Source organism: Pelodiscus sinensis, chromosome 1, assembly GCF_052426305.1.
Source record: "Pelodiscus sinensis isolate ZL-2025 chromosome 1, ASM5242630v1, whole genome shotgun sequence".
Taxonomy (NCBI): domain Eukaryota; kingdom Metazoa; phylum Chordata; order Testudines; family Trionychidae; genus Pelodiscus; species Pelodiscus sinensis.
Genome location: NC_143052.1, coordinates 17,490,213 through 17,515,616, shown reverse-complemented (window position 1 = coordinate 17,515,616; position 25,404 = coordinate 17,490,213). Strand labels below are relative to the sequence as shown.

The following is a 25,404-nucleotide window of genomic DNA, read 5'->3' as shown; positions in this document are numbered from 1 at the left end:
ATTTTCCTCCCAAGCTGCCCTGGTGACCCTGCTAGGAAGGAGTGAGGGGGGTGGAGGCACCGCCAAGTACATCAATCAGAAAGAATAAAATTGAGTAGGTGGCGGGATCCAGAAGAACCCAGACCTATCCATCCAAACCTGTAAGGAGATTGGCTTTAAAAGAAGGTAACCAGATGGAGAGGGGGCGCTACAACTACATTAACATTGCTCCTGCTTCACACCGGTGTAAGTTAGGGTATGTCTACACAGCAAAGTTATTTTGAAATAGCAGCCCTTATTTCGAAATAACTTTCCTAGCATCTACACAGCCAAAACACTATTTTGAAATAAATTCGAAATAGCAGAGCACTTATTTCGAATTTGGTAAATCTCATTCTACGAGGAATAACACCAAATTAAAAATAGCTATTTCGAAATAAGTGCTGTAGACACTTATTTCAAAATAGGGGGCCCAGCCTTTCCAGGGTGCCTTGGTGACCATTCCAGCCGCAACCAAGAACACTTCTCTCCCTCGTCTGCCCTCCCCGGAGCCCTTAAAGGGGTAGACTATGGCCACAGTGCCTGTGCAAGCTCCAAGCCTGCCAGCCCAGAGCCAGCAATCACTGCCCCTTACCCTGTGGCCCCAAAACATGAGCCAGCAAGCCACTGGCAGCCAGCCCTCCACCACTCCCCAGGAACAGTCTTCCAGCTCCCAGGAGCCTGACAGGGGCTGGAGAAGGCAGGCGCCTTCCTGGTCCAGGGTGGAGATCATGGACCTTATTCAGGTTTGGGGGAGATGCCCCCAAAGTCCACGATCTCAGCACTAGATGGAGGAACACAGCCATCTATGGCAGGATAGTTGCCAGCTTGCCCACCAAAGGCCACATGCAAACCCAGGAGCAGGTTCGCATGACAATCAAATTGGTCCGGGGAGACCCCCCCCAACCCTGAGTCCTGAGCTTCCTTTCCCCGTTTTTCCCCTTGCTTCCCCCTTCCAGCTCCCTCCTCTCAGGTTTTCCCCTCCCCTCTCCTACCCTCTCTTCTCTCCTCTCCTGCCTCCTTTCCCCAGTCTCACCAGAGTTTCATTTCCTCCCCCCTCCCCATTTTGTTAAATAAAGAAAGTTTGTGTTCATGAAAATACATGTATTTTATTTGACATCAGGAAGGGGGGTAAGGGAGGGGTAAGTGGAAGGATGTGAGGGAGGAATGAGGCACAAGCCCTCAGTGGGGCACACCAGGGAGTCCCTTAGTGCTTCTCAGGGTAGAAGCTCTCCCACATGGCCTCCTGGATACTGACAGCCTCCCCGATGGACCTACCGGATGGCAGCCTGCAGAAAGTGCAGCCAGGCTCGCAGCAACGTGTCCAAAAGAAGCAACAGAGTACCCAGGGGCAGCTCTTGCTCCATGTTGCAGAGTGCTGTGATGTCCCGAGTGAGGGCAACCAAAGCATGCAGAAACAAAATGCTTTGCTGTCCCTCATTGAGGTGGACAAGCAAGCAGGGAAACCTGAGAACTGGCTGTCCAGGGGGGGTCCCTTTAAGCACAGACCTCAGATAGCTTCAGGCAGCAGCCCCATACAGTAAGTCCTGACCTGGTGCCCTGCCAGAACTTGTTCCGGCCAGCCTTAAATGCGATTCAGAGTCCACTCAGTGCTATTCAAAATGCTATTTTGAAATGCATTTTGTGTGTAGGCGCGTTATTTCAAAATAATCTATTTCAAAATAACACTGTAATGTAGACATACCCTCTGAGAAGAATCAGGGCCATACAATGTGCGCAGGACTTGTCTCTCAGTCCCGCTGCTCACTGAGATCTCCCATTGATTTCCACAAAGGATAATGAGCAAATATATGCAAAGCCACCTGTTGGAGCATCAGATATGTTTTGGGATGGCTTGGTGTTTTGACAACCGTTCTGGTATGGGAGGTAGGGCTATGTCTCTGAACGTATCCATCCCAAATCCAAGACCTTTTTCACCAGAAGCAGCTGTAGTTTAGATATGCATTCTGCCATGCTGCTCCCCCTCCCCCATGCCTGGGAGGCCCTCTCCATAAACATGCCCAACACCACCTCACAGTTCTCCTTCAAATCCCTCCTCCAAAATCCCCATTGCCAGGCTGCCTATAACACACTTGCCAAAGGTTAAGCTAATGGTGTACTACCACAGCCTATTATGTTGGCTGAGATTGTCTCCTTTAGTTGTCCTTTCCCATTGGTCTGTGTATCCCTCTACTGTTTTGTATCTTAGGGTATGTCTACACTACCCCGCTAGTTCGAACTAGCGGGGTAATGTATGCATACCGCACTTGCTAATGAAGCCCAGGATTTGAATTTCCTGGGCTTCATTAGCATAAGCGGGGAGCCGCCATTTTTAAATCCCCGCTGCTTCGAACCCCGTGCAGCGCGGCTACACGGGGCTCGAACTAGGTAGTTCGGACTAGGGTGCCTATTCCGAACTACCGGTCCACCTCGTTTCACGAGGAGTAACGGTAGTTCGGAATAGGAACCTAGTCCGAACTACCTAGTTCGAGCCCCGTGTAGCCGCGCTGCACGGGGTTTGAAGCAGCGGGGATTTAAAAATGGCGGCTCCCCGCTTATGCTAATGAAGCCCGGGAAATTCAAATCCCGGGCTTCATTAGCAAGTGCGGTATGCATACATTACCCCGCTAGTTCGAACTAGCGGGGTAGTGTAGACATACCCTTAGGGTATGTCTACACTGCATCCCTAGTTCGGACTAGGGATGCAAATGGAGACGACCAAAGTAGTTAATGAAGCAGGGATTTAAATATCCCGTGCTTCATTAACATGATCTCGCCGGTGTGCTAGTTCTAATCACAGCTGATTCGAACCAGGAAGTGCACACCGGGACGCGTTAGTTTGGACTAAAGCCCTTAGTCCGAACTAACATTACAAAAATGAGGAGTAATGTTAGTTCGGACTAAGAGCTTTAGTCTGAACTAATGCATCCCTGCGCACACTTCCTGGTTCGAATCAGCTGTGATTCAAACTAGCGCACCGGTGACATCATGTTAACAAAGCGCGGGATATTTAAATCCCCGCTTCATTAACTACTTCGGTTGTCTCCATTTGCATCCCTAGTCCGAACTAGGGACGCAGTGTAGACGTACCCTTAGATTGTATGCTCTTTGGGGCGGGAACTGTTCTCATTCTATATTTGTACAGCACCATCCACGACTCGGGCTCTGAGGTAGTACAACAATACAAATCATGCATTCACAGTAATAATATATGTAACCGTACATGGAGTGTTTTGTCCGTTTGTAGAGCTTAATGAGCATTTGGGGACATTAGGAGGAAGGTGATGTACAAATGCGACTCCTGTGGTATTTTTTTTTAATGACCTGTCTGAGCTTTGGGCCAGATCCTCAACTGATGTAAATCAGCAAAGCTTCCAGCTGAAGATCAGGCTTTACTCTGTCAAGTCTATCAACTCAAAAGGTCTGTTGTGGCTGCCCGGATCCAGTACACATCCTCCAGCAGGACAGTATCTTTTTTTCACTGGAGCACCATGAAGCCGTTGGCCTGATTCTCCACTAGCCATTTATACCTGTGCAAAATGAGTGCCTGGTGAAACATCACCCCATTAGAATGACACCCACTTTACCCAGATTTGGGCTTTGACCTTCTAAATGATAATGCTGCTCTCACAAGGAGTCCTGTTGAAAGAATGGTTCTCCATGTAGATATAGCAGTCTGCCCACACATTATCTGCTGCAGAATGAGAGAATGGGGAAGGGAGGCACTATACAATAGCCAAAGTGCAAGGTAGTGGAGGCGCAAGTCCATTGAATGGCCCAAAGACTTGCACTACCCGGGATGTAGCAATATATGACATTATCATACGGTCCCAATCTTGCATAACCCCATACATCCAGATCACCCTACTCAGGCGAACGCAAGTCTGGGATGTGCCCAATGTCCCATTCCATGAATTGGTTTATAGCTGTAATAAAGAAGTCTCACTTATACTTCAGGCTGCTTTTAGAGATTTCAGGCTTTCCAGCAGCAGCTGTCTGACATCATCCCGGCTGGGACTGTTCAGTAACAGACCAGACGCACACTCACTGGCAAATAGACTGCACTGGCAGGGAGACAAGATGACATGGCAGATCTTTTCTAGATGTTGCCTAGGATTTTATGAGCATCATTTCAGATAGAAAGTGCAAAGGCATCCCCCAGGAAGTCGATACTAGCCTGTATAAGTCGATTGTTGTAAATATTTACCTCAGAGCCCCTACTCCACAGACACATACTGCTCAGCATAATGCTTATTGCTGGGAGCAGTTACTCCCATTTCTGTCAATGGCAGTAACCAGAACAGTGAGCACTAAACTCAGCAGGAAGTTTTTGGATCAAACCCTTAAATTATATAGCAAGAAACAGTGATTTTGTGGTTTAAACCATGGACTGGAACTTAACAGACTGGGTCCAGTTCCTGGTTCTGTCATAGACAGCCTGTGTGCAGGCCTGCCAAGCAGGGGGAGGGGCAAAGAGGGCAATTGCCCCAGGGCCTGGCAATTCAAAGGGGGCTGGGGCTTCCGGCCACCATCACCACTATTGTGGCAGTGATGGTGGCTAGAGCCCTGAGCCCTTTACATTGCCACCAGAGCCCGATATGGCGAGCTGCAGAGCCCCAGATGATGCGCTCCAGAAGGCACAGAGAAGGAGGTGGCAAGATCTGGGCGGCACTGAGGGCCAGCTGCCCTGACCCACCTTTTCTGCTGGAGACCCCGCCCCTTTCAGGAGTGCAGCATCCACTCCCCCCCCCCCCTCACACACACACCTTGCCCAAGTGCCCAGCGAGACTGTCAGCTTGCCTACCTACGTGAACTTGTGTAAGTCATTAAGGGTAGGACAACACTCTAAACTGGGAGTGGGATTTCCTGATAGCTGTTACCCCATACCTCTCATTGAGCTAATGTGCCAAAACTAGCATGTAGCTGCAGCAACATGAGGTGCGGGACTAAGGCAAGCTGTCACAAGTAGGTACCCATCCAAGACCCTAGACTGCAGAAACCTGGATACATTTCTTTCAGCCTCTTGGCTCTGTTCAGAAGGCATTGTCTGGTTGTTTTACATTTTACAAGATCAGATAAAAGGCTGTACATAGGAAGTGAGAAAAGGAAAAATAACATTTCCCCGCTAAGGTCCTGTTTCCCATTAGGGGGTGTGAAAAAAATCTTTCTTCCCTTACACACTTATGAAAGAAACAAGCTGTATATAACAGCAAATATTGTGAAGCAAAACATTGGTTGTTTGGAGGTAGATGAATTATACCAGGCGGCTTATTGAGAACATTAGGTGTCACCTGCACACACCCCCACCTGTGGAACTACTGTTCACATTGATTAACAGTAGAAAGCACCTGAGTGACAAATTTTAAGGATGGAATTTTCCAAAGCACTTCAAAAACCCTAGTCCTATGGATTGAAGTTATTAATGAGGTAGGATGAGGCCCAAGGACTAAGCCCCTCTCACCAGTAAAAATTGCACAGAACTGAATCCCAGAGTAAAAACAGTGCTGCTGGGTTCCTCCAAAGACTTGGATTCTGCCAGCTCCCTTCATCTCTAGGGCAGAAGTGTCCCAGATCAGGACAGCAGAGCTCAGAGGGAGCTTTGTCAGAGGAGAGTGCTACCAAATCAGTCCCTGTAAAGGAAGAGACTCTGAGAAGCCAAAGCAGGAAGGAGGACAAGAATAAAGAAGGACTGCAGTAAGGTTAAATGGGGACTAGAGATTTTGAGCAAAGGTAAGAGGGAGCATTCAAAAATCACAAGTCAGACCCCTCCCCCAAATTGTGAGAGTGTCTTACAATCATGATAGAATAAAATACAAAATGTTGGATTCTTTTCATTTGCCTTCTAGTGTTGGAATATTTAGTGTTCACATTCTCAAGGTTTGCTGTACAACCATAAGCACTAGAAATACACTTAAAAATAAATCTGTAACTCTCAAATAATAAACTGATCCCAAAAGCAAGAGCTCGGGTTGCAACTGTGAAAGTTGCCAGCTCTATGGCTATGTCTAGACTGCAAGCCTCTTTCGAAAGAGAGCGTCTAGACTGCACGGAGAAATTTCGAAAAAGCGGCTTGCTTTTTCGAAAGAAAGCATCCAGTGAGTCTGGATGCTCTCTTTCGAAGAAGCCCTATTTACATTGAAGAACGCCTTCTTTCGAAAGAGGAACTTTCGAAAGAAGGCGTTCTTCCTCGTAAATTGAGGTTTACCGCCATCGAAAGAAAAGCCGCGTTCTTTCGAATTAATTTCGAAAGAACGCGGCTTGAGTCTGGACGCAGGGGAAGTTTTTTCGGGAAAAGACTACTTTTCCCGAAAAAAAACCCTGAGTCTGGACACAGCCTATGGTATAGGGATATTCTTTTTCTTACACGTTTATACAGAGTCTCACAGAATGGGTCCCTGATCCAGGCTGGGGCTCTTAGACACTAACTCAATACAATTAATAATGGGAGCAAAAGCAAACAAATGAACATACTAGAAAGAACACCAATCAGCTAAACTGTAAGAGGTTCATACTAGAAAGAAAACCAATCAGCTAAACTAAGAGGTAGATTCAGGAGAAAATAAAAATGCATGGGAGAGATGAAAGGAGAATCTTTAGAGCCACTGAATTAAAAATCCATTGAATATCATAGAAGTTAGTTGGAGGGAACACATGGAACCTGGCAGATAACATGAAAGGCAGGTCTAGGTGAGAGAACAGACTGAGGAAAGGAGACAGAGAAAGCAAAACGAACAAGGCAAAATGTAGTGAGTTCCTTTTCAAATATATTTGATAAAATCATTTCACAGCCTGCAGAACTTGAAATTCGCTGCACAAATTCTCTGTTTGCCGATTGAACAAACTGTATCACCAAAAAATTAATTCATTGCTGATCATTTCTAGCAATGGAAAGCCACAGCAGTTTGCCTGTAGAATGTGGAGATAATTTATCCTTTGGACCCTTTGCACTAATAAGCACTGAAATAAATGACAGCTTGGAAAGCCATGTACCCTACAGCTAATGCTGCTAATGCTTATGCATATGAGTGACCTTACACATGTCAGTAGCCCCATTTGATTCATTTTTAGGTGCTGTGGGATCATTTACATACATAAAGTGACTTGTGCAGGACTGGCTTTAGTTACCATAAGTCCTGCTGTTAAGGGCCCACTGGGAACCATAACAACCTCCAAAAAATGACCTAAAATGATGTACTGAAAATGTCAAGACATTAACGTTGGATATCTCAGGTCCAGGGCACCAATTCTGATATTTCTTGCAGGGTGGGGGGAAAGGATTCCAGTCCCTGCCCTATCTCGCTCCTCAGCAAGGACCTACCTCCAGTTCCCACTCATAGCCCCCTACCAGGGACCTCTGGTCTCCCTCAGCCAGGGAGACTCCCCTATCTCTTACCCACATAGTCCATCAGCTGATGTCAAGAGTCCATTTCTTGGCAGATTCCTCTATGCTCTGCCAGACAGGAACAGACCCCTCCCCATGCACCCATCCATTTGGTTGGATGGATAGGAGGACTGGCTAAATTTCAGTGATTCTATGACCCCATCTGCCAGGTCTCGAGGCCACTTACTGAACTTTGACCTGGCTGCTGCTACATCTGGACAGGGGCCAGCTGAGTGAAATTTCACTCTGGCAGCAGCTGTACTGATTTAATTATTGGGGGACTACTGCTTAAAAATGGCTCCCAGATCCATCTCTACAGCCTCAGGAACTTTGAGCAGATGCAAAAACCATTGAGGGGGAAGGATCATTCACCACTCCCCAACCCCCCCTAAATGATCTCTTCCAAAAAAGCTTCTTCTGAAAGAAGCATGCAGTCTAGACATAGCCCCAGAGAGATGGCCTAGTGGGCAGTATGTAGGTAAGACAGTCAGAAGCTCATAATAAATCATGGCTCGGTAATTCACCACATAGCTATCATCTCCCATGACAGGAGTGTCACTCATTGGCATAACTACAGTACTCCATCTCTCTTGATATGTGGCAGTTATGTCAATGTGATAAGGTCTCCCACTGACATAATGCTGTCTACATTTGGTATTAATTCACTATAACGGCAACTCCTGAGCAATGAGGTTATATGAACATAAGTTGGTAGGGTAGACAAAGTCTAAGTCTTGTCCAAAAGAAAAACTGTTAGCATAATTATAGTAACATTTGAAATATTTATGTATGACATTCATAGCAAAACTGATATCTGCTTCTTTTTTTAAACATTTTTGTTTTGTTTGTGCAGAAGCCAAAGTGACACAGAAATGCAAACTAAAGCCAGGGCATATGTTGTTTTTCATTTCTCTGTGGCTGTTGTGTTATTCTGCATATTTATTGAAGGGGTGCCACCAACTCAAATTTACACCAAATTCTGATCTTGTAAGTGTGAGGTTTTAAAATCTGAAGATGGACAGGAATTTTTTCTTTTAATTTTTAAAAGTTCCACTGCAATTTTTCCTTGTAAATGTAATTATTCCCCCAAATTATTTGCAGTCCGGACAATTTAGTGCAATGCCACTGCAATAAAACCTGAACGTGTGCAACTGACTAGGGAAATCTCTATACAAACTTAAGTGACTGACCTGTCTATCATCATTGTCCTGTGCTGACAAAAAATAAACAAACAGCCTCACTAGTGGAAAGTAAATGGGATTTTTAAAGTCTCTTGTGTTCCAATAAGTGAGAGTGGTAGTAGCATATTGGAAGGGTCAGGTGGTTTAGATAATGGACGAGGGCAAGATTTCTGGCTCTGCCACAAACTCAGGGAAAATGTTTCTTTATCTGTCTTGGCAATTGATTTGCTATCTCTTTAGGGCAGGGACTTGTCTCTCATTGGGGGGTTTGCCTTCCCTGCAGAGTTCATGACACTCAAGTTTCTCTTCCAAAGTCAGCCTAGCTCCAGTGACAGCAGCCACACTGTGAAATAACACTGTGTCCATTCAGGCTCTGCACTCATTCAGGTGTGGTGCTAAGACGTTAGTGGCCACATCCCATGGTTCTTAGCCATGCAGTTAGCTGAGCTTCTCTATGAATACTTTCCCAGTGAATGGTAGGAAATCTTGTCTGGCCTTTCTGGGCACATGGGCTATGTATACACTACAAGGTTTTTGTGCAAAATTGGCCATTTTTGCACAAAAACCTGCAGAGTGTCCACACCTGAAGCGCGTTTTTGCCCTAGAAAATCTACAATCGACAGAACAGAGGGCTTTTTGTGGTGTAGGTATACCTCCCTCTCCAAGGCATATCTCCTTTTTGTGCTACAGCTCTTGTGCAAAAAGGCATGTGTGGAAGTTCCGCAGGGGTTTTTTGTGCAAAAAGAGCCTATCAGAAAAAGCACAAGTGCCTATCAGAGCTTTCTTGCGCAAGAGCGTCCATGCAACATGGACGCTTTCTTGCACAAAAGCCCATTGCTTTTGCGATGTGCTTTTGAGGTGTGAACGCGCTTTTGCACAAGAAGTCTTTGCTGAAGATCTCTTCTGCAAAAAGCTTCTTGCGCAAAAACCCTGCAGTGTAGACAAAGCCATGGTGTGTAAGGAGGAATTGTGGGAAGACATTGGAAGACTACCATCACTAAATTGTGTCCACGGTTCAAAGTAATCATGTTAGTGTTCTAAGTAGAGCTCACTCAAGCTTTAGCCTAGCCCCCCCTCACCAGCCAATGAGTTCAAGTTAAAAGCAGTACAACACTCAAGTTAAGGGTGTTAATGAGTGGATGGGACTGTAATGAGGGACAACACTTGTGTTAACTTTGCAGCAAAGATAAAAAAAACGAGTGTACACCCAGCACCTAACCCAAAGGGACTATGCCTCAGTTAAGGTATTTTGGTGAACACAGGGCTACCTCAAGCCTTTACATGTGTATATACACATTGGGATGATCCTACTTTAGCATTATTCTGGGTCAAATTTTACCTGGCCCTTTCTGGATGCATGGTGGATGCTTCTGTCTCCCTTCTCCCTCCACATCTACTCTTCCCACTTCAGCAGCCCATGTAAGATCCAGATAGAAGGGGCACCCCATGACCAGTGCTTATGAGAATGCAAGTGCTTATTACATCAAAGTCCCTTGGGTCAGATCATGGCTTTCCATTCTTCTGTGCCAATCTATGGGACCAGCAAGCAAGAAGCAATAAGTTGCACCCCTTACGGGATGTAGTGGCAGATGCACTTCCCCTATACACTGGAGAGTTCTAGGGGGCACTTTGGATCTCATCATCCCAGGCCTTCCTTGTGATCTGCCCCCAAAACTAGGCTGATCTGATAGGGTACAAATGAGCTCCTTCAGAATAGCTTATTATTGGGGCTGACTACAATCTTTGTACATGCAAAATGGTCACTGAAGTGCAGGGATGTCCTTAGGCATACGCAGAGTACGCTCTTGCGTAGGGCACCACAGTAATTCTGGGGCACCACTCTGCCAGGAGAAACAGGAAGCAGTGAGCAGCCAACACCAGGGCTGCTGGGTCCTAGAGAGAGCCCAATGCGCTGCCTGCAGGGAGGGAAGGAATTGGCTGCTGGGGTCTCTGGGACCGGGAGGGTGTGGAGGAAGGAACTTACCTGTGTGACTCTCTCCCCTAGCGTAAGGTGAGGCAGGCTGGCTGGGCGGCTCTGTGGCAGTACCCTTTCTTCTCCCCTCCCACCACGGAGCACCCCTCTCTCCCCCCTTCCCTCCAGCAGGGCTGGGTTGGGTGAAGTGCTAGGGGGAGGGAGGTTGGGTCAGGTGCTAGAGGGGAGGGGAGGGGCTGGTTACATGCTGACTGGGGCAGGGGCGGACTGATATGCGGGGTGCCAGCACGCCACATACTGAGTCTGGCACCAGCACTTTAAATTTCCCGATGCCACCCAGGGCACTGTGTGGGGCCAAGGGAGCACCTGCGTAATGTGTTTAAATGCTGTGGAACAGCTGAGAGGGGAGAAGCCCCAGCGTCTTCCCTCTCAGCTGGTTTGAGCTGTTCACATAGATGCTGCTGCCGGTAGGGTTACCAAGTAGACCCACCCCCCAAAAAACCGGACACACTTGATCATGGGTGGGCAGGAAGCAAAGCTGGGAGGCCATGAGGCAGACGGGGGCGGTGCAGCAGTGCTGGCTGGGGGAGATCAGGAAGAGGAACGGGCCGGCGGAAAGCAGAGTTGGAGGTGGTGAAGGGGGGCTGGCTGGGGAAGATCAGGAGGGGAAAAGGGGAGAACTGGCCAGCCAGCCGGGAAGGCAGGAGGTAGGGGGCTATGGGCACAGGGTTTGGTGCGGGGCGTTAGGGTTGGAGTATAAGGTTGCAGGGCTGGCGTCAGGGCAAAGATATGGGGGACTCTTGGTAAGGGGTAGGGTTACGATGTGTGGGCATGGGCTGGAAGGTTTGTGAAGGCAGCTCAGGGCAGAAGGTGATAGAGTGAGGGCAGGAGGGGTGGATTCAGGGCATAGAGTCTAATGGGGGGGGCTCAGGGTAGGAAGGTGGGGGAGCAGGAGTCAGGGCAGGAGGTAGAGGGTGCAGAACTCAGGAGGGAGCTGGAAGAGATTACGGGGCTTACAAGAGTGACAATGCTGTGCTGACAACTCCTCCCGGGGGGACAGAGCTTCACTTTCCCGGGACTCCCCGCGCCCTCCCTCCTCCTCGCAGGATGGCATCGCGGAGGTAAGTTGCTGGGGTGCAACAGCCCCTGCTGCTCGGCAGCTCGCATGCCAGATGTTTGGAGAGGGAAAGTGAAGTTGCACACTTCCCAGAGGTGCTGCAGGATTGCCAGCTACCAGTCCCAGCTACCCCTGTCCCCTGCCCAGACCCCCCACAAGTACCCTGTCCCCTGCCCTCACCAACACTGTCACCAGCATCCAGCACCACCCTGTCCCTGTACCCAGCACCCTGCCACCCACTGCAGCACCCAGCACCACCCTGTCCCTGGACCCAGCACCCTGTCAGCTGTGCCAGCATCCTTGGGACCGCATTAGTGAGGCTTGGGGGTTTGGGGGTTTTTTTTTTGGTATCTCACTTGTGTGGCCCCAACTGACTTTCTGTGGGTCAATGACCCTTGACTCAAAACAGGTTCCCTGCCCCTCTCCTATATAAAGACAATGCTAAAACCTTTTGACTGTGTCTAGACTGGCCAGTTTTTCCAGAAAATCAGCCACTTTTCGGGAAAAACTTGCCAGCTATCTACACTGGCCACTTGAATTTCTGCAAAAGCACTGACTTCCTACTGTAAGAAATCCGTGCTTTTTGTGGAAATACTATGCTGCTCCTGTTAGGGCAAAAGTCCCTTTTGCGCAAAACTTTTGCACAAAAGGGCCAGTGTAGATAGCTCAGATTTGTTTTCCGCAAAAAAGCCCTGACCGTGAAAATGGCAATTGGGGCTTTTTTGCGGAAAAGCGCATCTAGATTGGCCACGGACGCTTTTCCGCAAAAAGTGCTTTTGCGGAAAAGCATCCGTTCCAATCTAGATGCTCTGTTCCGAAAATGCTTTTAACAGAAAACTTTTCCGTTAAAAGCATTTCCGGAAAATCATGCCAATCTAGACATAGCCTTTGAGGTTGACATAATATTTTATTTAAAAATGAAGCCTGACCAACATACCCCCAATTGGGGCCAAATCCCCATCTCACTGCAGCATCATAACACTCCTGCACCACCTGACCCCAAATCTGAGCCTGTCATACACTGGAACCCCCTGTCCGGAGCCTCTTACATCCTCAAACTCCTGCATCCCCACATCCTCAGTCTTCTGCCACCACACTCCTGTGCCATCCACACATGGCAAATGTGTGTCCTGAGCCCATCATACTTACAACCTCCTTGCCCTGAGCCCTACACATATCCAACACAAACTCGTGCACCCTCACATCCACAAGCCTGTGGCTTGCTCAGCACCCCAACCTTCCACCTGAGCCCAACACTCCCCAGCCTGGAGCCCCCTCCCTGAGCCAGCATCCCCTTCTCCTGCATCCAAATTCCCTTCCAGAGCTTGTACTTCTCAGCCCTTGCCACACCCAAATCCCTCATTCCCACCCCAGAGCCTGCATCTCCTCTCTCAACCAAGTGAGAGCATATAATGGCTGGGATAGCAAGTGATGGAGAGGAGCGGAACAGAGAGGATGCGGCCTCAAAGGGGTGAGGTCTTGGGGAGGAACGTGATTTTAATGTATTCGTGTTTTTTTTTTTTGCTCGACAAACCTAGGCATAGGGGCACCAGTTTAATAATCCTGCGTAGGGCACCAAAAATCCTAAGGACGGCCCTGCTGAAGTGTATGGGAGACAGGGAGGGGAGGACTGTGAAGAGGAGTGCTACTGTTTCAACAGGACTGTAAGTGAACACAGTTGTGAATGCTCAGTGAAGTCTATAGGATATGCAAATTTAACTGGACCCTTCCCCAAGGACCTTACAGTATCACAGTGCGCTCTGTACAACTCAAGAGTGTGCTCATTGTGAGCTACACGCTGCTAGATTCTGAGCTCTCTGGCCCTGCAGCAGCAAAGCACGTGTTTGACATGTACTTTGGACTACTGCACATGCTTACAGTTAAGAATATACTTTAGTGCTAAATCAGGGTGAGAGTGCTTAGCGCACTGCATGGCAAAGGGGAATTAATTAAATTCTGTGTTCATATTCATGATGTGTTTCCAGAGCTCTATGCACTTCCCACAGTCTACAATATCCAATCAGAAAATCTAAATACTTTTCAATACTAGGGGCCATATTCACTCACCACAGTTGGTGATTTTGTACTGCTCCAGTATAATCCCAGCCTAATTGGCCACTTAATCCTAGTCTACAGCTGTTATCTATTACAGAGTAGGGCAAAGCAGCCAGAGTGTGTTTCTGGATCTAGCCTAACATTCTAAGTCATTTTGCCAATCCCTAATTTCCAGTGAATAGACTCTCTCACAAATATCACCCAAAATATCATAACCATGGGGCTACTCAGGGAGAAAAACTAATTATTAACTACGAGAAAGTGTTGAGAAAACCCCACTCTGCATAATCCTGTATTGTATCTGCCTTGAGAGAGATAAGAGCATTTCAAATATAGGATTGACACCCAGAAGCTCCTGGGTTTTAATCCCTGGCCTGCCAGTGATTCCCCCAGTCAGCATGAATGGTTCACTTAGAGCTTCATTTTGCAACCCTTATTTATGTTGGCCCTGACTGTGATGTCACAACAGTCTGACACTGGGCTAAAACCATTAACTTTATTGAAATTACTTCTGATTTACATCAGTGAGAACAAAAGGAGAATCCAATGTACTGAGCAACGCTCACTCAAAGTCAATGGAACTATTCTCACGAGTGCTGTTTAATGGGAGTAAAATTTGCATCATAGGGCCATTAATCTCTCTTCACCAGTTTCCTCAATCTATAAAATAATTCCACAGCCATGTGTTCTGAAGATTAATTAAGGCTGTAATGGTGAAAACTGGAAGCACTGAGTATTATTATTATTGCCTCTCACATGGTCACTGAAACGTTCAGGATTAAATTGTAACGGACAGAAAGCTACAAAAAATGAAAAGCTCAGCATTTTCAGGAAACATCTCATCAAATCGCATGAAATGTTGAAAGCATCTAATTCCTTATCAGGTGGTACAGGTGAAAAAAATAATATTTTTCTCAAAACCAGGGCTTCTCTAACTCTGACTTTAGGGGGACCCACACAGTGCTTTTTGTCTAAGGTCTTGATCCAAAGCCCAGCAAATTGCACAGAAAGTTCCCCTGCCTTTAGTGATCAGGTGGACATTTGTTAATTGGTCTTTCCAACAAACACTGCTTCCTAACGACAAACATGAGAAATAGCTCATGGATTTCACTATTGGCAAGGCTGGTAGGATCCCCTATTATTAAGGTTTCCTGACATTTCTCATAATAAATCTGTTTTCTGCTGCTTAGAGCTTTGCCAAAACTTTATTATTTGTGTGGGCTTTCTGCACCAGGTGTCTGCCTCAGGCGGAATATTTCTGTATTATTATTTGAGGGGGAGAGGGATCGGATTTGCAGAAGTGTCACAGCTGCAGCTGAAGTCAATAAGATCTGTGCCTTGAACACATAATGTGCTAATGCAAAATGCTCTGACAAATCAGGTCCTTCATGTTGCAAACTAGGAACTCAAAATTGGTGGATACCTCTGACCTCAATCTCACTTTGCTATCTGTAACATGAGGATACCATGGCTGCATCTCATGGAGGGGCTGTGAAGTACATGCAGGCTGCATCTAGATTGGCATGATTTTCCGGAAATGCTTTTAACGGAAAAGTTTTCCATTAAAAGCATTTTTGGAACAGAGCGTCTAGATTGGCACGGACACTTTTCCGCAAAAGCACTTTTTGCGGAAAAGCGTCCGTGCCAATCTAGACGTGCTTTTCTGCAAAAAAAGCCCCGATCGCCATTTTCACGATCAGGGCTTTTTTGCGGAAAACAAATCTGAGCTGTCTACACTGGCCCTTTTACACAAAAGCTTTGCACAAAAGGGACTTTTGCTTGAACGGGAGCAGAATAGTCTTTCCGTAAGAAGCACTGATTTCTTACAGTAGAAAGTCAGTGCTTTTGCAGAAATTCAAGCGGCCAGTGTAGACAGCTGGCAAGTTTTTCCGGAAAAGCGGCTGATTTTCCGGAAAAACTGGCCAGTCTAGACACAGCCGCACAGTATAATTATGAGCTCCATAAAGGAGATCATTAGGAAATTAATAATTCTGTCTTCAGGGCAGGGTTTGAAGAATGTGCAGTAAATAAGGACTACATATAGAAGAAGGGAGGCTAAAAAATGAATAGCTCTTCAACCAGTCTGCTCACTGAATGAGGCAGAGTCCTATGAACAATAATAATATCTGTTCATGTAATCAAAGATGTATCATAATGCATATGCACAAGGGAGCCTTATTAAGGGGACTTTTAGCTATTAAGGTTATACAATCAACCATCATTCTGACACATCCCAATTTTTGAGTGCTTGATTTTACAATCCTAATCATGTTCTTTGAACATTATTTCTTGTGTGCATTATACATATCATTTATGAAAGAAAACTGTAACCTTCTTTCAATTCTCTTGTAGTTACAATGAGTTACTTCTATTTTCTTTAAATTAGGGGAAACATCTTTATTCTGCAGAAGATTATGGATGTTTTAAAACAGTTGAAAAATATTTTAGTTGCCTTTTGCCCTGTCATGTTTTAATCTGTGTTTTTATCAATAACATGGACATACAAATGCTTTTCTTTTGGAAAAATATTTTACTTTTGTTAAAATATGGGCCAGATCCTCAGGTAGTGACCTTTAGCTCTTACTAATTTTATTTCCGTGGAGCTTTGCTCATTTGCACCAGACTTTTAGCTATGTCATCCTACTTATATTAAAAAAGAACAGTTATTATGGACAAAAAAAATAACAGGACAAAATCTTAACCCAAGATGTTTAAAATGTCCTAATATCATTGATCAGAAGAACATAACAAACTTCCTACTTACAAATTTAGCTTTTCATTTTCAATGCAAATTCTCAGCAGGAAATTCAGACAGTGATATGGCCAGATGGATTCTCAGTGTGAGGGGAATCTGAAATACACTCACTGACATGATAAAAATAGGCTAAAGTGGAGTTTTCAGCCTTGCAAAGCTGGTGCCTATGGGCTGTGAGTGTATTTATTTCACAGGAAGCCCTTATCTGGAGTTAATGGGAAAATGTAGATCTTTTGCCTCGCTCTGTAGGGGGTAGGTCATAGATATGATAGGATTATAAAGGAAACGGATCCATGTGTCACTGTCCCTGACAGCACTGTGCTGAACTCTTTGGCAAAGATGCTATATTAGAGTCACAAACAATCCTTTATATCAAGCCAGTCAATGCTTAAGTGGCTCACATCTTGACAATGTTGCATACAGCCCCCACCCCATGAGCAAAGCCGGCTTGTCCATAATTCGCAAGCACTTTCCAGAAAATATGCATTTGCAGTAACTCCTATGGAGAGGGAAAAGAAAATATTTTAAAAGACTGATTACATGTAAAGGAAACAAAATTGATAACAACTTGAATACTAATAAATGTGATATAATAAAAGCTGATTTAAGTCAATAGCCTGTGCTTCATTTGCATAATCATGTAATGGCACTCTTTCGAAAAAGCGCTATTTCAAATTGAAACGGCAGTCTAGATGCAGTTCTTTCAAAAAAATGGGGTGCTTTTTCAAAAGATCCTGTAAACCTCATTTTTACACCTCATTTTAAACCTCAAGTTTACAGGATCTTTCGAAAAAGTGCCCTATTTTCGAAAGAACCGCATCTAAACTGTGGTTTCAATTTCGAAATAGGGCTTTTTCAAAAGAGCGCCATTACTTGATTATGCAAATGAAGCACGGGACATTTAAATCCTAGCTTCATTTGCACTTTCGAAGTACTTCATTTACATCCCTCTGCCGACAGAATGATGTAGTCTAGACGTAGCCTTTAAAGTGTCAGTGTAGACATGGTGTTGCTTATCTCAACTGTAATTGAGTTTCAGGAGATTTCCCACAATGCTCCACACATCAGTGCAATTGATACACACATGCCTGGTAAGGAGGTGCACTACCCACACAAGGAGCAAAGGGTAGACACACCCAAGCGATGTAATTACTGTAGTGGCTTTTGTACTGCAAACATGGCCTAAGGGAATGTCTACACACTAGAAACATTACAGCTGCACCACTGTAGTGTAGATGCTTACTATGGCAAGAGAAGGTCCTTTCCATCATTGTAGTAACTCCACTTCTATGAGGCTTGGTAGTTAGGGTCAGCAGAAGAATTCTTCCACCTTCATAGTGGGGTCTGCATAAGGGCTTAGGTCAGTTAATTACATTGTTCAAGGGTGATATTTTTCACAGTCCTGAGCAATGTAGCTAAGCCAATCTCACTTTGTAGTGTAGACCAGCCCAAAGTCCTTGTATCAGACCTTTGCACAATGTACATCCACATTTGGTGTGGTACGTCACAGCCCCCTCTAACATCCCGCGGAATGCCTAAGGGAATGTCTGGGAAGAGGAACTGTACTCTGCAATTGATCTAGGAGTCACTGCAGGGGAGTGAAAGAACACCTTATGTCCTGAGCCCAGTTGCAAGACAAACTGTGATCCAGACCCAGATTAGCAGAATTGGATTACTTTGTCCTCCACCTGATTCACAGGCTGCGAGGGAGAATTGCTTCCACCCATCCCAATAATGTTACTCAGGCTCAAGGCTGGGGAAAAGATTTGCCCCTAAAAATAAAATGTGGACCTACCTAGAGTTAATATCCTATCATGAATGCAGGAGGTAATGTTGTCTAGTGGCTAGAGCATTGGTCGGGGACTCAGGAATCCTTTGTTCCATGCCTGGCTTTGCCCTCCGACCTGCTGAGTGACCTTGGGCAAGTCATGTCACTGCTCTGTGCCTCTGTAAAATGGAGGCAATGGTAGTAACCTCCTTTGTAAAGCCCTTTTGGTATGTCAACACTGCATTTAAAACCTGCATCAGCAAGTCTCAGGCTGGGGTCTAAGGACAGGCTCATCGGGCACATGCTACAGAACTAACAACAGCTGGGTATACATTCAAACCTGGAGGTGATGAATTGCACAGCCCCAACCCCAATCTGCACCCACCATACATCTACACAGCAGTCTTGAGCAACATAGCGTGAGCTCCAGCTGCAGACCTGGGCTCTGAGACTCACCACGCAGATTTAAGCAGCAATGTAAAAACATTCTTTGAGATCTACAGGGTAAGAGTGTTATTAGAATAATTGTCCCATATAGTGGTCACATGTACACCAACTATTTTTCTTGGGCAATGTCACCATTCAGCAAAGCACTTGCCTATAGCAAGTATGGGAAACACTGCATTTATGCTAGTTACCAGAACTAGTTATTTAAGGTCATATTAACAAATTTTCAAGTGTGACCACTCTATGGGTGCATTTACACTGCACTGTTTTGCCCGAATAACGGCCATTATTCTGGAAAAATACTAGCGTCCACACTGCAATTGTGTTATTTCGACAGAAAGTTAAAATAACGGCCGGCTTTCTTTATGGCAGTAAACCTCATTCCACAAGGAATAAGCCCTTTTCCAAAAAGCTGTTTCAGAAGAGGGTATGTATAGCTGCTCCACTACTGCTATGTTGAAACAGCTCCTCACCGGGACCATTCTAAAGTTATTCCTCCCCAGTGCCTCCTGGGGCTCTAAGTTGAGATAAAGCATCCACATTAGGGGAAACTGCCTTAGACTAATTTTGAGGCTTCCCTATATAGTGTGAAGGCTCTATTTTGAAATAAGCTTTTCCAGAAGATATCTTCCGGAAAAGCTTATTCCGAAAGAAGCTTGCAAGTGTAGATGTACCCATATGGTATGAAAGCTGATCCTAAAAGCCAGTTAAAATAAGAAACTGTATCCCTTTGTTTTTATTTCTGGGCCTGCATGAAGTTGTTAATCAAATTTATGAGTTTCTGTGAAACAATTTCCTCTGTTCATTAGAGGTTACTATGAAAATGTTATCTGGGAGCTCAACTGACAATTTGAAACTAATCTGGCTTTTAATCAACAGCACTAAAAGCCATTATTTCAGTAGTGGGTAGTTCATGAAGGCAAATCACTCCCATCAAAAAACACTTTTAATTTCCCCTTGACTTATACCTTCCTGACTAAGATAGGAAAATAAATTTTCAGATTGAAATTTCTTCCTCCAGATGCAGCATTAAGGCATTGAGGGCTTTTAAAGTAATAATATTATGCACTTAGAGCAGGCCTGGGTAAAATACGGCCTACGGGCTGGATCTGGCTCGCCAAGCCACCGGATCCGGCCCACGGACACAGCAGGGAGCCCCAGGCAGGCTCACTTGCCTTGCCCCACAGGCATCCACTCAGAAACGTGGCTGTGGGTCATTTTTTCTTTGCTCCCACCCCCAGCACAATCCCATTGGCCGGTTTCTGGACAGAAACTGGCCAATGGGAGCTGCCTGTTTCAATAACGGGCAGCCACGAAGCACAAGGAGCTCCAGAGCACATGGCTGCAGCCTGTGCAGGGGTGGGGCAGGCAGGGAGACTGATTGAGGAACAGCTGCTGGCTGGTAGTCTCCTGGCAAGATCCTGCCTCTCACACTCCAGTCCCTCCTCTTCCCAAACCTCTGCCCTCCACACCTGCCCTCTACGCCACATACCCAAATCCTCTGCCCCCTCCTGAACCCATATCCCCTCCCAGATCCAACACCCCAATCCCCTGCCCCAGAGCACAGTCCCCTCCTGCCTTAGCTCACAATCCAAATCCCTGCATCCCCTCCTGTACCCCAATTCCCTGCCTCAATCCTCTCCACCCCAGTCCAGTGCCACAGGTCACAACTGCCTTCTTCACCCAAACACCTTCCCTTACCCCGAGCTCCCTTCTGCACCCTACCTCCATCCCAAACCCCACACCTCCTCCATTAATATCATGGAAGAGTGCAGCCCTCAACCACTTCCACATCACAAATTATTGCCCACCCCTGACTTAGAGGCATCATCCTGTATGCATGTTCTGTTTAATGAGGTACTTACATGACCCTTATCACCAGAGTATCTGACTCCACCTTCCCTTCACAATTATTAATGGATTTTATCTAGAAATGGTTGACATTTTTCTGGCAGAACAGTTTTCTACAGGAAAATGATCCGATGGAATCAAAATATTCATCAGGAATGTGTCAATGATGAATTTGTCAGCAGGAATTTGTCAACTTTTGACTGAAACCACGCAGGCAAATTGGCCGCCTTCCTTACTTGCCAGTTCATTCACCTCTCCATGCTGCTAAGGAGTGTAGCTATGGTTCCCTGGGTCTCCAGGTTCCTAGCACCTTGGTAGTCCACATGCCAGAAGGATGCTTAGGACCCCATAGACCTGGGAGCAGATTTTGTTTTTAAATCCATTTGGGTTCTTCTGAGATGGAATTTTTCAAAATGTCTCTGGTATGTAACATTTCCCATCTCTGGCTTTTCTTTCTGATTGAGAATGAGGAGAAAAAAATAAAAAAAAATCCTTGGGCAGAAATCCTGATTCCTGCACAGCTCTAATTTTATCCTCACAGCCATGATCCCTACTTTCCTGAGAGAGGGAACTCCGGTACAGAGAGATTAGACACTTTGCTCTGCAGCACACAAGCAATCTCTTCTAAAGACACACATTAAGGTCACAGTAATCCCCCAGTCAGTGCTCCCTCCTGGAGACCATCCTACCTGGAGCAACTGATGCTCCCAGCAATGTCAATGAGTTTGGCTGTGCAAACAATGTGGGACTGAGCCCAAGGATCTGAAAGCACTATGGAGAAATTAATTGAACCTTGCAACACTGTTGTGGGGCACAGAGCCAACCTGCTACCTTGTGGCTAGAGGCCAGTATTATCATCAATAAGTGACCTCTTTAGGCCTGTAGAGTCAGTAAAAAGGGCTTGTGGGTGAAAAGTGGGATTGAACCCTTGTGTCATTATTTACACACGTCATTATTTACACACATTCAGAACATGTACACTTGTTTCCTGTTGGCTGTAAATCAGGTGTGAAGCCCCTATGAGGTACTGTACTGGTGCCTTTCCACCAGAGCCAGAGTTTGCAAAGATGCAGTTGCTTCTATTGGGCATGACAAGGATTTTCCATTACAGCCAGAGGCAGGGCTGCCCTGAGGCATTTTGGCACCTCTGGCCCCACGCATGTGGTGCTGCCCCCGGGGCACATGGCCCTGCCTCTGGACGCATGATGCATGCACGGGCCCACCCCCGGACGTACGATGTATGCGCGGGCCCACCTCCGAGAAGTGCAGCCCCACCTCCGGGTGCACGGCACACGCGCTGTCAAGTCGGCCTGGCCACCACCGATAGCGCGCAGCCTGGGGCCACCTGGGGCGGGCTGCACCTGGCCATGCAGGGCCCTGCAGCAGTATGAGAAAGGGCACTGCTGCCCGGTGCTGTGGGGGTTAACATGGCCCCCACCCCAGGCAGCCACTGCAGCCTGCCGGGAGCTGGGCACCCCCATAGGTTGGCGCCCTGGGCAGCTGCTTGACTAGCCCACCCCTTAGTCCGGCCCTGGCCAGAGGACAGGAGGTATGACCAGGACATCTTTATGCTCCACCAATTCACCACTGTGGCAAGCCCTATAGTATCTCTAAACCCTGTTTAGTCCCTCCATCCCTGTGCTGGCTAATCCCACAGAGTGAGTTTAAAATGCTACCAAATCCAAATGGTAATATTCACACTCACTTTGAACACTGACCACTCAAAGTGCGAGTCAGTGCAGAATTGTATCCTCCCTATTCCTAGCTGACAGCCAGACTTCCCTGGCACGAGCAAGATGAACACGGCTTGGTTCTCTATTTTACAATGTTATGATTTAAAGTACTGGGGAGCTGATTTCCTCTCCCCTGTTTCAGTTTGGTGGAAGTGCCTTTACTCCCCCGGAGCTACACCTAAAGTACAGCAGTGTAAGCCAGAGGAGAACAGTAGGGATTAAAATACTGCAAGCAGAGGTTTGCTCTTTGCTTCACTGATGGCTGCAATGAAATAATTCCACAGGCACATCTCAGCAAACACCACTGGCACCCAAGAACAGAATTCCTGTAAAAACTGGCCAAGCAGACTAAACACAGGGCCTGAATCACAAAAGTAAGCCAATAGTCAGTAACCTTAAATATTAAAGACCAGGAATAGGGTTATTTCTTAAATTGACTTAACTGGTCATGGGAATCATGGCAGCTTTGAGCAACATAAGGGCTCACTGCCCAGTCCCTTTTTTGAGGCTTATGACCATGATGCTCCAGTGTCTTCCTTCACCTTCTCCAGACTCCTACATCACACATGCTGAGGGGAGGATAGGACAGGCCTGACTTAAACTGGAGGAGGGAATAAATAATGTATGCTGTGTTTGTGAGGTTAGTTAAGGGAATTAATGGCCAGAAGTTTCCTGTTAACCAGGAGTGCTGGAGGAACCACTTTTATAGTGGGGTGCTGAGTGCCAATGAGCCAAAGTGGAAAGCTTGTGTGCAATGGAAGCCAGAGGGGGTGCTTCAGTACCCCCCACATCTCTAGTTGCAGCACCTATGCCGTGAACAAGGAGGAACTAGAAAACTTACAAAATAACTCAGCCAGACTTATGATGGAGATGTCCGGAGTTGTTATTTCAGCCAGCTTTTACTCAATGACAGCACCGGGCAATGGAGCAGGAGCAGTAAATCACACTGCCATCCTCCATACAGCTGCTTGGCAGCCTTGTTGCAACTCATCCCAGCAGGAGTCGATGGATTTGCACCCATTAACCCTTATGGTTCATTCATCCCAAGATGTTTAATTGTTTCCCTTTAAAGCCATTGCCTGGTTTTAGCTGCCCTCTGATGTTTGGGGGTGTGGAGGGGCTGGTAATCATATCAAGCCACATTTTGAAAAGCTTTAAACTGGATTATTTGAAAATACAGCTTTACAAATTCTAAATTATTTCTTTATTTTGCCTTCCTGGCTTCAGGTCTTTGCTGCATTCTGGCTTGTTTTCCCGGCGTCTGTTTTTCCTCTTTGCTGCTGTATGAGAGAGTTGGGGGGCTGGGGTGGTGTTTTTCTTCAGAGAGAGCACAAAAGGAGATTTTTCGAAGTAGCTGTGAGAGAGAAAGCAGCAGACAAGGAGCAGAGGCGACCAAGCAGACTGACCTGGCTCTGCATTCTAGCCCTTCTTGGAATCTCTCCACCTGCATCTCTCCTGAATTGGTGAGGAGGCAAAAAAAAAAAAAAATGCACAAAGACAGAGGCAGCATCCAGCGCATCCTCGAAGGGGCGTGGCTCCCCTCCTCCCTCCTCCAATCAGAACTTTTTAGGAGGGGGCCTCCCAGGAAGATTGATGGGGGTTGCTAAGCGATAGCAGCGTCTCCTGTTCTTGCCCGGGCTGCGAGTGCAGGTAAAAAGCGGTGGGGAGACCAGCCGCGAATCGCAGTGCTCAGCGCGCGGCTCCTGCAGGCACCTAGCGGCATGGGAGCGCGGGAGGCTCCTGCTGGCGAGGACTGGCCAGTCCCAGCCCCAGGCCGTGCCGACAGCAAGAGCCAGCTTCAAAGTTAGCCCTACAGAAATACCGCCCCCCCCCCCCTTACACACACACACACACGCCCGGACAGCGGATCTGTCGCGTGCTGCGACCAGGTAGCCTGCAGAATCTGCCCCCCTCGCCTGCCTTCTCTTGACAGCCCCAGCCCGGCTGGCAATTTAAGGCTCTGCACCAAACTCCCCCCAGCAGAGCGGCTGGAAGGAGGGGGACGAAGATGATGCGGCTCCGCGGCAGGGATCCCCCGCTGCCCGCTGCCTGGCCAAGGCGAGCCCAAGTTGGGCCGGTGCACGGGAAGCGAGCTCAGGAGAAGTGAGGGGAAGGGAAGCGGGAGTTAACTGGTGGACGCAGCTCTCCCCACCCCTCCCGCCGCACAAGAGGCCTTGATGCACTGCCAGCGGGACTCGCTCCAGGCTCGCCTCTCCCCGCACAAGTTCGGACCTTGCGGGGGGTGCGAACTCCCTCGTGGATCTGAAAGGGCAAATGAGAGGGAGCGATCCAGAGCCGGAGCCCAGGAGCAGCCCCGCGCCGGACTGCCAGCCCCGCACGGTAAGGCGCCCGCGGCAAGTTTGCAACTGGGGGCGGGGGGGGGGGGATCGCTGTATATTTGCCTTAGAGAGGCCAGGGTGGGCCGGCGGGCGGGTTTTGCAGGGTTGCAATGCCCCCCTCTGCTGCAAAGGACCGGTGGGTGCGGGGTCCCCCCTCCCCGCGAGCTCCCGCACCCTGGGGCTTTCTCGCCCCCCTCCCCGCTTTGCAAACCCATCGCCACTCACCGCGCCGCCGCACGGTGCCTCTGTGGGACCCGGCGGCGGGAAGCGAAACCGGCTCCTGGGCTCACCTCGTGCGAAGCGGCGGCAGCCAGATGTGCCCAGAGGTGCGCGGGGGGAGGGGTCCTTTGGGTTCTCAAGCGCGGCAGGTCAGTGACAAGGTGGCCTGAGAGCTGTTAGCCGGCCCCTAGCTCGCCGCATGCTCCTTTCCGGCGGGCACAGATTTGGGCGGCGCAGCTCATTGCTAGGGCTTCACTGCTCCATGTCTGCGGGGATCTGTCTCTTCCCAAGACCCTAAGCTTGCAGGTGCCTATATCCAGCCATGAGTGCACAGATCTCTGTGTGTGAGTAAATGTGTCTTAGCTGTGTGTGTGTGTGTGTGTGTGTGTGTGTGTGTGTCCATAGGTGTTTGTGTCTTTACCCACGTGTGCTTGTGTCCATATATGTGCCTCTCCATATGTGTATATATCTATCCAGGGGTGTGTATATAAGTATTTTTACAACTAGCTGAATAGGAATGTTTTTATGCATATACATATATATGTATATGTATAGGTGTAAAAGCCAGAGACAGTGTATGTCTTTATGAGTCTGAAAGATTTTTCCA

The 25,404-nt window shown here is 47.3% G+C and overlaps 1 protein-coding gene across 4 annotated transcripts in view; it reads left to right on the top strand.

The window, feature by feature from the left end:
• The first annotated feature begins 23,534 nt into the window (after positions 1-23,534).
• The window catches only part of GRM3 (glutamate metabotropic receptor 3), a 166,562-nt gene continuing 164,692 nt past the window's right edge, over positions 23,535-25,404 (top strand). For 2 of the 4 annotated variants that reach the window (XM_025181676.3, XM_075926193.2), the window contains exon 1: positions 23,536-24,579. Coding sequence is in view for 1 of the 4 variants with exons in the window: in XM_075926200.2 (XP_075782315.2) it covers positions 24,514-24,579 (66 nt within the window). In the remaining 3 variants the exon portion in view is untranslated. Of the gene's footprint in view, positions 24,580-25,404 lie in introns of all 4 variants that reach the window. The other 2 variants (XM_075926200.2, XM_014570488.4) reach the window with 2 other exon arrangements.